Below are 14072 nucleotides of genomic sequence, written 5' to 3' on the forward strand. Positions count from 1 at the left end.
TGTGCTTCAAAAGGGAGATATATTAAATTCATTCATCTCAGTCAGTGGGAGTGCCAGTACTGTGGCTTCCATGTGATGAGGGATAGAGAGATCTCCCCCTCTCATTCCCCCCGCCTGGCTCACCGCCTTCGGAGGCATTGTCTGGGAAAATATCCCCTGTAATAGAGCCAATGATTAAATAAAGACAGAGAGGTGTGTGCGTGCCTGTCCTGCATGGATGCACGTGCAAAGAACACAGTGCTTGGAAGTGGTCCTGCAGGAAGGGAAACGAGAGGAGGGGGGTGATGAAAAAGGTTGAAAATGAGAGAGACAGTGATGGAGAGAATGACAGAGCGAGGAAGAGAGAAAAAGAAAGCAGCAGAGAGGCCACCGGGAGGACAGAGAGGAGGAAGGGCAGACTGCGGCCAACCTCACATTCATCATGTGTCACCAGGCCATGCTCATACAACACTTACGTTCACGTACAAGATAGATCTCGTATCTCACACACACACACACACACACACCACAATACACACACCATATCAACTACCACCCCTGAGGTCTTACATAAACTAAATAACTGTTCAGTGCGTGGCTGCATACACATACTGTACCACCTAATATAAACATATATGTGCAGTGAAGGAGAAGTTGCGAGAGAGCAGAGAAGCTAACTGTGATTCATGGCTGTTTTCATGGTGAAGTCTCAACTTTGATCGATCTGTGATTGCACTCCGGCGTCTCCTTGAGTCGTAAATTGGCTGTTGAGTGAGAGACAGAGAGCGAGAGAGTGCATGGAGAGGAGGGAAGTGAAGGAGACAAGGAGAGGAGAGGAGGTGGTGACGGCAAAAGAAAAGAAACGTGCGGCAGAAGAAATATTTTGAAACGGATAGAGGCACCTGGTTTATTACCTTGTGAAGGCGAGGTGTTGTGAGATGGGGCCGGAAACTATTGTCTCTGCAGCTCTGACAGCCTAACAGGAACCTGACTGGAGAAGAAATCAGCAAAATAGCTCCTCATTACCCACATCTCTTACTAGTCCTTATGAATGGGGGAAAAAAACACAAAATACATACATTAGTGCTCATTTCCAGGAAGTTGTTAAATATTGTGTCTATGATTACACAGTAGGATTTCTTAACTGCTTTGTCGCCTGAAGATAACTGACTAAAGTGAGTTAAAATGTCAGCTCCTAAGAAATGGGCATTCATACATCAAGATTTACTTAAGTGCAATTACAGCCTGTTCTTTAGCGTGTCCTAGAATCACTTTATTGCACTTAATACTGCGTGGGAGTGACCATGTGAAAAATGATGTGCGTATGAGTCTGAGCTGCGCTTTAAGAGCAGGAAGGTGAGAAGGACGCAAATGCTACAGTCTGGCCACTGTGGTGCTGGTGACAATTTTCAGTCGACTTTCAATTTATGACTTTATTCTGCAGCTTTTTCCATTTGCCACAGAGGAGGCTGCATCCCTCGGCTGATACCTAATTCTGTGACAAATTCAGAGATGGTGGCATCCTTGGGGGACTAATACAGTAAATGGGTTTCCGAGCTGTCAGTATTGTTGTGTTGACACTGCATCTCACAGCACTTCACCGATTTCCCTGGATCGTGCTTTTCACCGCCGCAAATATGTCGGGGTTGGCCAATGTCAGACTTTGTGAGGTGTATTCTGATGTAAAAGTCCTCTTTTGCTTATTCATACTGCATCCCTTCAATGCTGCATTCTATAACCCACCCAGCAATACTCAGCTGGCCCTCTTCTCCCTCTCTATTTCTTTCTACTACCAATCATCTTTTTTTCTGTTGGCAACTTGGTATGGACTACTTGAATCTATTTATTCATTGTGTATGTATTTACTACATTATAAAAAGTGAAGAGACAGGGTTAGTAGGAAGAAGGAGCCTCAAACAAACTGCATCGTAAGCATATAGCATGTGCCCTATTGCTCTGAGCCACCAGGACACGCCACAGTCACATTTTTACCCCTGTTGACATCTCCCTTCTTCTTCCTCATTTCATCCTCCCTCCCTGCTGCTTTCTCTCCCTGCCCTGTGACTGAACCCAGTGTGTGGACTGACTGTGATATTGGCTGTGTGGGTGACAGGCTCGCTGGTGTGATATCTGAAGGGGAGAAAAACAGATCAGCCTCCTCTTTGCTTAACGCCCTCCCTCCTTCACCAGCCGCTGATGAAGGAAGGACTGACTAGAGATAATGTAGCAGGGAATGTTATTCATTTATTTTTTAAAAGGTGGCTATCTATCTTCAAAAGGCCTTTGTGAGTTCGAGGTCCCTTTGAAATTCCATAAATAAAGAGAACAGATGCAAAAGGAAATAATTCTGATGCTAAATGTTTGGAGGTTATAACTTGTTCTCCTTTCGCCTTTCAAATGTTTGTACATGTTTGTACGCGTCGTTACGCATAGTATCTGTCAGGCTGTCTCACATACAGAATCAGAGACAGGGATGTATGATGATCTACTCTTCGTGAGTGCATGCATTTATATCAAGGTGAGTTCAATGACTTAAACACCTCAGACAAATTATTATCAACTTTAGTGTTACAGGTTGATTCACTGACAAAAACATATCACAAAATCATTACAAGTTCCCATATTGTAAAGAATTAGTTTTCCATGTCACAACTATATGGTTGTGATGGAAACTGAGGCAGAAACATGGTGCCTGCTTCAGGTCTGTGAAAGCTGACCAATCAGAGCAGACTGGGCTCTGAAGGAGGAAGGGGCCTTAAAGAGACAGGCACTAAAATGGAGCATTGAGACAAAGGGGAAATAGAGGTGCCACATTGGACAGGATGAGGTAAAGTAATGGTTTTTTCGAACGTTAAAGTATGCAAACCTTTTCTAGTAGATCCCCAAAATAAATCTATGAACCTGACCTAGGGAAGAATATGGTACCTTTAACAAGTAGATTGACTACAAATTGTTTTATCAAACACAATAGTTAGAGTAATAGTTGTAGTGGAGCAAAATGACTGAGTTTCTAATTTAAAATGAATTCCACATGGGAGAGCATGTGATGCATTTGGCACCTTAAGTGTGATCTCAGGGTGAGGCGCTTTAGATAGGTAGACCAAATGAAAACTCTCATTTGGTCATGAAGTTGAATAGCTGCTCTCCTCTCCTGCTGTCCTCATCCTGCCCCACCCCAACCTCAGCCATCGATCAGGAACTAAGCGCCGTCTTTAATTGGTTGGACGAGGTCGATTGCCCGTGCAGACAGCGAGGGGCCCGAAGGGGTATTGGAAAGCCTGGAATGTGTGTGTGTATGTACGTGCCAGCCAGTGAAAACACTGGGATCCCTTCAGACTCCCTCTTAGGGCAATCATAGTAATGAAGTGAAAATCTGCAGTTCAGAAAACCATTGACCCACTGATTAACTGACAACTGAAGGAAACAAATAACTTGAAGCACAATTTCCCTCCCACTGACCCTATAAAAATACTGTTTTTTATCTTTTGTGGAGAGTATCTGAATTGTATGGGAGTACAGTTCGTGTTATTCATTTCTACAATAGCTCGTGTATGTAAATTCATGCAAAGAAAGCAAGAGGAAGGTAACTAGCTGACAGGAAAAGCAGATGTTTGCAGTGATCTGCTGTCACCGAAGAATATTCTGTATCACTTTGAAGTAAGCAGAATCTCACATCTTTTATCATTATACACAACTGCTCTATTATGCTCTCATTTAGTCAGTAGAATGTGAGGGGAATTATCATCAATAGCATCAGTAGCACTTTCACATTTTCCACAGAGGTGATGTCGTCAAGACAACAAAACAAGAGTAATCACAACTGCTTCTGCATTTAGTACCAGTGATCAAAGTGGCTCAGTCAATAGTTATTTTAACGGCAGCATGATTTTTAAACGAAGATTAAAGACCCAATCAATAAAAGAAACTAAGTATCTTGACTGACATCAAATAGCACATGTTGCTCTCTCTTTTCATAGCAAGTAGCACTTCCATTTGCTGTATCTTCGATTTCTAATCTTAACTTCCACTTAACACTTTGTCTTGCATTTTCTACAGGCAGCAAAGTGTTATATTCTACAATAAGGCAAACATGACTGTGTCTCATGTAGAAAATTAAATTAAAATTAGTTCTGGAGCATGAGTTGAAGCTGGCTAATCCGACACACAAGTTCGCCCCCTGTGGCACCTTGTGGACTGATGGTGAACTGATCTCATGGATGATCTGATTGCTTCCAAACTTTGAGAGAGCACAACAAAAAACCCAACAAAATCTTATTACTAAAGAATAAACACAGTTAATGAAAGTATTGAAAAATGAATAAACAGCATACATAAGAAAGGTTCTGCATGTGGTTTTTAGCCCGTCTGAACTGACTATACTGGCCTTGCATGCATGTTAAACTTAACACAAGGAACAGAAAATGCAGTGCAGCTGGGACACATAATTTAAAATCCCACTGTAACCCCAATTTGTTTTTTATAACTTTCTAGATGATAGAGTTTGCGTTGGTCTGCACAAAAGAGGGCCAAGGACAGTCAGCACACATTAACTGACTGTAGATTCAAATACAAATCTCTTTGGGGAAACCGCCCACATTGTGATAATTGCAATCATCCATGACGACTCATCACCTCATTCCATAATTTTTAAACAGGACCATTTCTCTCTTCCGACATATATCCACTGTGAAGCCTACATGAAAAATTTGGTTGAGATACAAACTACACCAACTGTTTTTTCTGGTACTTCTGACATTTCCAAGTCTGTAATGAGTGTTACAGTAAATAAAGGCTTGGCATTCAGGTAGCATTTTAAATTACAGCTGAGTCAGAGTCTGAATGAACTAGACAGACAGAGCATGTCAGTCAGTCAGACCTGTCTAAGCCTTCGCATAAAAAGTACAGATTTTAATCAGCTGAAAATTTCGATTTGATTGTGTAGTTTGTGCTGATATGTGATGCATGCAGCATGTTTGACCATGTCTGTAATTTGCAAAGGTCAGTCATTAAATATGATGTTCAGACTTGATTAGGATTTTTGGTGTATTCTCAGCCTAATAAACCGACCAGAGGATGAGAAAATAAATTAACACTACAGTCAGTCCCATTGATTTACCATGGCTTTAACTGGGTTTATTTTTGGCTTACTGCCCAACTCTGCCTCAACTATCTATTTAAATTTACAGTCGTATGAAAATTAAATTTAATTATAGATCAATCAGCACAACACAGTGAAAAATTAAGACCTCTAATTGCTACATTCAATACAGTAATGCTCTATATGGCTTTGAATTTATAGAATTTAATTTAATATCTTACAGATTTTTAAGGGACCCTCCCTGCAATGAGTCCCTGCATTGGTGATATTTTTCTTACTTGGGGATGAATCTGTGAGGCGAGCAAGTAAATTTCCTTCCAGGCCAGGCAGCGCTGGATACAGTCGCTGAGGTTTTGCTTGCTGGATAACTCATAGCCCTTAAAGATCTTGTCCAGAGAGATGCTTTGGAAGCACAGGCGAATGATCTCATTACTCATCTGCAACACAGCAGAAAACAAACACCGTCTCACACACTTGTCACAAATAATGAGCTTCGGGGGACCAAGTTACAGACACTGAGATTTACATTTATTACACGCTCAAGTGCTGAGCTATAATAACAAGTCACTGTTATACAAAACCCTGGATACGAAGTAGTCTTACAGTACAAAGTCATTAGTTGCAAAAAGGGGACAAACAGCAAGCAAAACCAAGGTATTAGCTTATTCATTACTCGCTTCAGAGCACACGTTTTGGTTTCCATAAAGCTCAGCTGAAGAGACAGAAGTATTATACTGGTTGGAGTGGACTGACTCGGGGTGAAATCTGGCTCTTGGTCTAGTAAGGTCCACTCAGAGACTCAACTTACTTAGGAAGTGATTAGAGTTGTTAAACGTGGCTAAAATGACTTAAAGTAACACACAAGCCGCAAATGAACTGCGAAGCAAAAGGAAAAATAATTAAGTTAACTTAATTGAGTTCCCTCTACCATAACAGTTCTTAATTCCATAGCTCACCAATTACAATAACACACTATTTATTATGTTGTATGCTGTAGGTCAATGTAACTGTTCTGCAGGCACACATAATGCACTCTGTGGAAACATATGTATCCACTCATCTGTCATCGCAGAATTTTTGCAAACACACACAAACCAAAAACATATATCATAAATGTCAAAACAAAATGTAGAAAAATTGTCTAGCAGCATTAACATAAAGATCTCACCATCATTTCAAATCACAGATGATATAATATTACAAATAACTTTTACTATAATACAACTTGACAGTTTACCAAAAAAAAAAAAACTCAATGAAAAAAACATGAAATAGTGTAGCCGAAATAAGGAACAAAGATGAGAATACAACTTAAAAATGTGAAATGATATAACAAGCTACACTAAATAATTTCACTCCTTGCCTGAACCAGTAATGGAACCATGTTTGAGCTGTAACAAAGGTTGAATCCAGCCTTCAGCCTTTGTGTATCCTCTCTAATTCCAGTGAAAATGGAAATTCCATAAAATTAGTCATAAAAAATGAAAGGGATCATTCTATGACAGCTTGGATCTGGTACCTCTTGACTTTCACACCAAAGGTCACATATGGCATTGACTTAAATTGACAGACCTTAAACTTACTTTACACTTGAGGCCTTGCTGTGTAACACTTTGCTTGAACTGAATATTTGATCACATTCATAAGCTTAAAGCCCCAGATTGAAGTAGTTAGCTGCGTATATCCCCTGCAGGTTTAAGCTCACCGCCAGATGTGGGCCGAGCCAGGGTAGGCACATCTGTATCGATTCAAAAGGGGGACACTCACCCATGCGTACTCATGTGGGCACGCACACACACACACACACACGCATATCACATAAATACACAAATCTCAGACACACACATGCATGCACAGGTGTGGCTTTATATCACAGAGGAAAAAAAGGGTAAGGTTTAAAGTGAGTGTAATTCAAGCAGGCGCACATTTCATAAAAGCCCCTATTTGATGTGCTGGGTGTCAGTCAAGCATGCAGTCTGTGAGACACACGAGCGCGCATGCACACGCACACGCACACCCATACACACAGACACACACACACAGGTAGGAGGTTATAAGAGAGGAAGAAGCGAGGCGGAGGAAGGAGAGGGTGTAATTATTGAGGATGATGTGTATAGAGGCCTATGTGGAATGACAGCTTCCCTTTCATTTCTCTGATCACTGGTTTAATCCTGACAGAGCTACAGCGGGCCACGGAGCTGCTCTGTCTGCCTGCCTGAGCCCCAACACACTGCCTCTACATCTGTGTGTGTATGTGTACTCGAACATCTGTGTGCGTGTGCATGTGACAGGATGGCACAAAGTAAATGTAGGTGTGCACATCTCTGCATTTGCTTGTGTCAAAACATGACTGTTTTTTCGTGCGTGCAAATGTGTTTTCCTATTTACGTGTAAGTATACGCGCGCGCAGGATGTGTTAAAGTGTGTGTGAGTGCTCGCTGCACAGGAAAATGTGTTGTACAGGCTGATTGCAGTGGCAAGCAAATGCTGCTTTTAATGAAGGAGGGGGAGAGAGGAGAGGGAAACACAGGAAATTAAATTGATATGTAAATGACGGAAATTCTCATTTGAGCTGAAGGTTGAGAGTGCTACAGCATTAACCAGCTTATGAGTTAATAATGATTTTTTCCTCCCTCCCTCCTTTCCTTCTCGGTCTGACTCCCTCCCTCCCTCTCAGAAAAAAAGGATGGGTAGCAGAGGGAGGTGGGTGGAGATGAAGACAACATATGTCCCTGAATCTTAACTCTCTAGAGATTTCCCCCTAAGCTCTTGTATAATCAGTTTCCTCAGAATCTGGACCACTTCAAAAAGCATACATTACAACAGGCTAGTCTTGACTTTAAGAGTACATATCCACTGGACTTTTTTGTTCTCCCTCTCTTCTAAAAGCACATCTCGTGTTTTTTCCCTCTGTAAAAACAACCAGATGGTGTTGAATATATTTCAGATGGACATGGAGGAGACGAAGGGTGTCGGACAGCTTGTAATAGTGGTGTAACTCTGTGTAGCGGGGAGTAAGAAAACAAAGACAACATCAGCTGCAGCTACAGAGAGCACCAGAGGCAAATGACTGCAGAATGATCACTGCAGCTATTATCAACCACTAGGGTTATTATTTTCTCTCCCCTCTCTTTGGTATTAGCTGGAACGAAATAGCTCAGTCAAAAGTCCTTGCCCTGCAGCCTTCAGTGATTGGAAAATGATATTAAACCAGACATTGTGTTCCCTAGTGCAAAAAGAGAAGAGGAGAGAAAGAAAGAAAAGAAACACAAAGCTGCAACAAATGAAGAAAATGGTTGAGGCCCTGCAGGAGAGAGGGGGCAGTGGCAAGTCACACACACACAAACTTGGAATACAACGCAGGCTCACACAGTCGCAGATGTGCACACTCACACACGGGCCACACTCATTGTGCACTCAGTACATGCATTAGACATCATACACACATTAAAAGACACAGACAACCACACATGCTACCATGACACAAATGGACTCTGATTAGAAAGTATTAGCCAAAAAACATCAGACAGAAATGGAAACCACATCAGTGATCTGGTTCTGCTCCAAAAAGACGGAGAGGGCCTTGATGGATTCCCTTTTTCTGTAGAAAATAAACAAGACTTTTTCCATTTCTATGATTTCATACAACTGGAGGGGGAAGAAAGCCTCTGAACAATGAGAAGAGATGGAAAACACAAAGTGAGCGGTGCTGCAGGAGAGACTGTGGTCATCTGAGCTGCAATAAACACAGTGAGTCGTAGGTTTCCAAGATCCTCAATGGCCAATGACAACATGCATGACTGCAGAGGAAGCAGGTTGGTAAAAAATACACACCAAGACGCACATACATATGCACAATTACAATGCAAGATCTTTGATTTTTTTATTTTATACACACACGCACTCAAATATGCAAGATCCAGGTCAGTGGTCAGCAGTGAAGCCTGCAGACTGCTGGCCTACTCAGCACAGACAGGGGGCCTTTATCCGGCAGCACAGTCTTGGCAACACACCTAAATGGCTGTAAAATGGCTTACCTCCACCTCAGGTATGAGAAATAATGAATAAGTGAGAAAAAGGACTCAGAGGGCACAGAAAAGCCTTTCATGACACCACTTAACAACTCTGGAAAGGCTGAAAAAACACCAAGCCAGAAGCTTGAGATTTAACCACATGTGAGAGGCTAAGGCGCTGATATAGGTTATAAAGCCATCACACCACTCTGCATATTTGCTGTCTTCTCAAACTGAATAAAACATTTCAACATGATTAATGAAATTCTACTCCACAATCGAACTAACTCCAGTGGTTACAAAGTCTATGGGAGTATAGCTCTGGATTGTCCCCGGGTTAAGGTACACATTTAGTGGCACAAAAGGTTTAAAGGCACCTCAGCTGCTCTGAAAGAAGCATCACCTTAACAGTGCCTGGGCTGTCAGACGATTGCATCCACATCCGCACTTAATAATTATACCAAATGTTTTGTTTGAGCCAGTACGCCTTGATGTACTTTCAAAGGAATAAGAGAGAGAGAGACAGACTGGGCAGAGAGGAAGAAGATGAGGAAGATGGGACACATGAAAGACTTAGAGAAGCTGAAATGTCTTGCAACAGGGCAGCAAATGATTGTAACAATGAGGGTTCAGAACATAATTATTTAAGGTTAAACATTTTCCCCTTGGTCTGCCGAGCTGTCAGTTGAAATGAAAAGAGCTGTGGTAATGAAAACAGTGATGGGGCCTTTTATTTGGTGCATTCACTCGCCTGCTATTGTAACTCTGATGTCTGAGCACCCAAGATGAGTGGGAGTGGGCTTCAGTGATGATGATGATGCCTTATCCGACAAGAAAAAAACCTAATCCAACTGGAGAGCTGGTCTGCAACTAAATGGACATTCTGACAGTGAAAGGTTATCTGCTAATGCTGCACTGACTCATCTGTGGAATACAAGATTGCTTGTGTAAATTAACTTGAAGTAGCACGTACATTCATTTACAAAGGCTGGAGTTGGACAAGGCTGTGTATATTGCAGCATGTAAGTATGAGCATTTGTGTGAGAGTAATGGGAGTTAAAGACGGACAGAGCAAGAGGAGGATAAAGCAAAGGAACCGTGGTGAAATGCAGGTACCTTGTGTAACAGACCAGTGACCCTCTCACTGGTGTTTTAGTGGATGGAGTTGACCCAGATGATGCAGGTAAGTCTCAGTGTGTACTTGGCTAAGCTTGAGCTGGGCAATCTCTTCACAGTTCTCCTTCAGTGTGGACAGGCATGGCAGATTTGACTGTAGAGGACAAGGCATTCAGAAAGAAAGGCATTATAAATGTCGACTTACCCACAAGCAAGTAAAAATCAACAATAAATGTAACTTTCCATCCCTATCCATCTTTTCTGTTCACTCTTTCCTACGGACAGTTGCAGGCTGTAATCTACAGATATTTTGGGCTGTACCTGTAGTGATAAATGGCAAATGTCAAGCTCTGCTCCACACTTCACATAAAAGAGAAACATTGATAGAGTATAGTATGCTCCTGCCCCACAGCTCGCTTTGGCTCCTGTACTGTATGTGCACATACTGAAACTTCACCCCACATATTTTTCCATTTCCCATCTAAATATATTCAATAAACTCAAAACACTGCCTTCATTCTCATGTATACAGAAGGTTACGGTGTGTGATTTGAGCATTAGCCAGTGTCATCAGTCATGGAGTACCTAAATTCCACATCCAAGCAGGTGCTGTTGGGCAGAGCTGGCCCTACAGTATTAAATGGATTGTTTAGCTGGCTAAGCCAACTCAGAGCTGTAAAGCACAGTGGATAAAGCCTCAATATTCTCTGTTTGCCCATAATTCATCATACTGTGCCTCCATGGTAGCTTTATACCAGCCAATATGCTGTGCTGGCCTAAACTACGTGCTGTGTCACACTGCACAGTGCTGCAAGCCACACCTTGTGTACGAAAAAGCAGCCCAATGCAAAGATGTAATGGCTAACTTATCTGAAAGGACATCACCATTGTTAAAGTGAAGACATTTAAACTAGGCTGATGCAGAATTACTTTTACATAATTGGGTGCATTCTTATTGCACAAACATCTGTATGGCCACTTACAAAACACACATCTTTGTTTATACAGACAGTATATTTGCATGTTTCTAAATGTCAAATTAAATATCAGACATTAGATCAGCAGCAGGAATTACATTTCTGAATGTTTAAAAAAAATAAATAAGATTGCCTTCTCAAAACATTTTTACACTTTTTAAAGACACTGTTACGCTGCTCACGGATCTGCAGATGTTCTGTACCTGTATCACCTAAAAAAAAACTTGGAGATCTGCATGATAATAGTGAACTGCTTGACCTTTGGGTTTTGCAGCTGCAGGCTAATGCGCCTAACAGATTGGCAGAGCAGCTTCTCCATCTCTTTCAGGAAACCAGATATATCCCCCAACTTTTTTCTGTAGCTCCTTGGTCTGACGTGATGGAGGAAAGGAAAGATAAAGGTGTGAGAGAAATCAGTGTTGGACAAAGGGAGCTAAGGAAAGGTCGAAATTATGTTAAAAACGGGACACCTTAAAAGGAAAAGCATGGACTGAAAAAGGAAAGGGAAAAATGACGGTGGTACATGAGATGAAGACAAAAGACTATGAAGAATGTGGAGAGGTGAAGGTGAGAGGTGGCGAGCCCAGTGCCTCATTAAATAAAAACTCTAAAGAGTCAGAGTCAGGAAGCAGATGCTGGAGCTTCAATGGTGTTTTGAACAGAGAATCACAGATCAAAAGATAAAGTCTGTGTGACCTTTTAGACAGCATCCCCAGAGAGACAAATGGAGAGACAAAGGCACCCACACAAACATACACACACAAACACACACACGGAGCCCCTTAGGCTTACTCTTCATTCTTTGTACTGGCTTCTTGTCCTTGCTGGCCTCCTCAGGGCTGCGCTGTAGGCCTTCCTTTGGGATGTATAGAACTGCGCTGGCCACCTTCTTACACACATTTTTCTGTGCAAAAATAACATTACATAAAACATTACACATCACACAGCCACACCAAAGCCTTCAGTGGTTTACGCTTGATGTGAAATGATGTAAATCATGCAGAAAAAAGGTTTGTGTTCCTTTCAAAATACAGCAGATGCAGCAAAGTCATATATATCATCTCAAGAGAGCAGTGCTCTCTCTCAGGTTTTTATGTCTACAAAGTGCAAGAATAGGAACTGTATTAAAGAGTGGAGAGTACCCAGAGAGGGCACTCTTTTAGGTTTTCTGTGTCTACAAAGCACGGGCAAAACAGCTGTTAAGTTGCAAGGAATGAAATATGCATCTCACTTTTTGCACTGAGATCAAATGGATTTAAATCTGCAAACCTCAGTGGAAGAAAATTCAAAGTGTTTACAACTTCAGCAGCAATGGAGAAGAGAAAGCCAAGAAATGCTCAGGCCATAACACTTGGGATTTTAAAAGACAGTGCACTAGGTGAAAAATAATATCATATACTAACATGAATGAGACTAATAGTCATAAACAGAACAGGTAGAGGGAGAGGGGAATAGCATGCAGGATCATACGGAATAATGAGGGACTTTGAAGGCCAGAGTTTTGGTGAGACAACAGCTTCCTGTTATCAGTTTTCACTGAGGGAAAAGTTAGAATCAGCATAAAGAATATAGCTGGGCATCATCAAAACACACTTTTATACCCAGTGGCAGCAACATGCAACCCTCCATTAGCCTTTAAACAGAGGAGCTAAACAAGACAAGGACAAAAACAGTGGAGGAAAAGAAAAAATAATGAGCCGACTCAGAGCACAGAAGGTGAACGAAACAGCTAAAAAGCACATAACTACAATTTATTTTGCCAGCCAGTGGGTACTACTTTATCTATGTATCTGTTTGTGCTGCATGTGAATATAGTTCAAGGTGTAGGTTTCAATGTGTGCCTATGTGCTATGGCCACTTAACCTTTGTGAGCCTGAGGTTAATAGATGAAGACAAAGTGATTGGGGCTTAGCCTCGCTCAGAGCCAAATAAGTGCTTTGCATGATTGCTACCAGTCAGTCTGACATGGGAGTGATATTTATATACCCAGCCCAGCATTACCTGTGTTCTCCATTTACATACATATTTATGATCTGCCGTCACAGAGGGGCAAATAATTATGACTTCATTGTTACTAAATCTGGAAAGTGTAGAATAAAGTTTCTAGAAAGCAAAAAAAAATTAAATGTGAACCCCACAGGCCTGATTTCAGAGTCTAGGAATTTTAAATCCTTGAAAGGCCTTTGATTGTCGGGGTATTGACTGAAAATGATATTGCAAAATGAGAATTTGCAGGGGGCTGAGGGAATGAAAAGGATTTCTGTCAGGATTATCCAATCTTTGTCTGATTATCCGGGAAACATGGAGCTGTGTCAGGTAGAGGAAGGTGTAATTGTGGGTGTGCAGTTTCTGTTTACCACCAGCGTGGGTGTGTATACACATGCGTTTGTGTGCCTGTGTACGGATTGTGCGTTGCGTCTTTGAAAAGCAGTGGCGTTTTGTACACTGATTGAGATAATTAGCATGAGAATTGAACCATCACAACTTACCAGTATGCTGTGTGATTACCCCTGTGTGTCTCTCAATTCAACTAGTCCGTCAGCATTTACCTTTCGGGCTTTGCGAACAGAGAGCATCTCTTTGGCTGTAACATGAAAGAACAAGTCCAAATTGTAGAAGGGCCTGTTGTTCCACATGAAGCAGATCAATAGTGGGCTGTCAAACTGACATTTTGTAAAGACGATAGAACCATAACTTTTATTATGATGATCCTCTTTCAAGAGGAAATGTTTTGTGCATATCGTTGGGAAACTTTTTGGTAGCTTTAGTGAAACTGATAGAAAAGTCCTGCTGTTAAGGAAGGTTTCGACTGAGACATCTTCTAAAGGAAGAAAGAAAGAAAGAATAAGAACCACACAGGTAGGAATGAAATTTTTTTTTAAAACCCAT

At 41.5% G+C, this 14072-nt stretch overlaps 1 protein-coding gene across 2 annotated transcripts in view; it reads right to left on the bottom strand.

The window, feature by feature from the left end:
* dnah2 (dynein, axonemal, heavy chain 2) overlaps positions 1-13765 on the bottom strand; it is a 96793-nt gene extending 83028 nt beyond the window's left edge. For both annotated transcript variants that reach the window (XM_084343583.1, XM_084343582.1), the window contains exons 1-4: positions 13673-13765; positions 11976-12087; positions 10207-10360; positions 5356-5514 (exon numbers count right to left, since the gene is read on the bottom strand). In XM_084343583.1, the coding sequence (XP_084199709.1) occupies positions 5356-5514 (159 nt within the window). In that variant the 5' untranslated portion in view covers positions 10207-10360; positions 11976-12087; positions 13673-13765. The remainder of the gene's footprint in view (positions 1-5355; positions 5515-10206; positions 10361-11975; positions 12088-13672) is intronic.
* Between the last annotated feature and the right edge of the window lie 307 nt (positions 13766-14072).

The sequence above is a fragment of the Pagrus pagrus genome (assembly GCF_965226575.1).
Source record: "Pagrus pagrus genome assembly, chromosome: 22".
NCBI classification, from domain to species: domain Eukaryota; kingdom Metazoa; phylum Chordata; class Actinopteri; order Spariformes; family Sparidae; genus Pagrus; species Pagrus pagrus.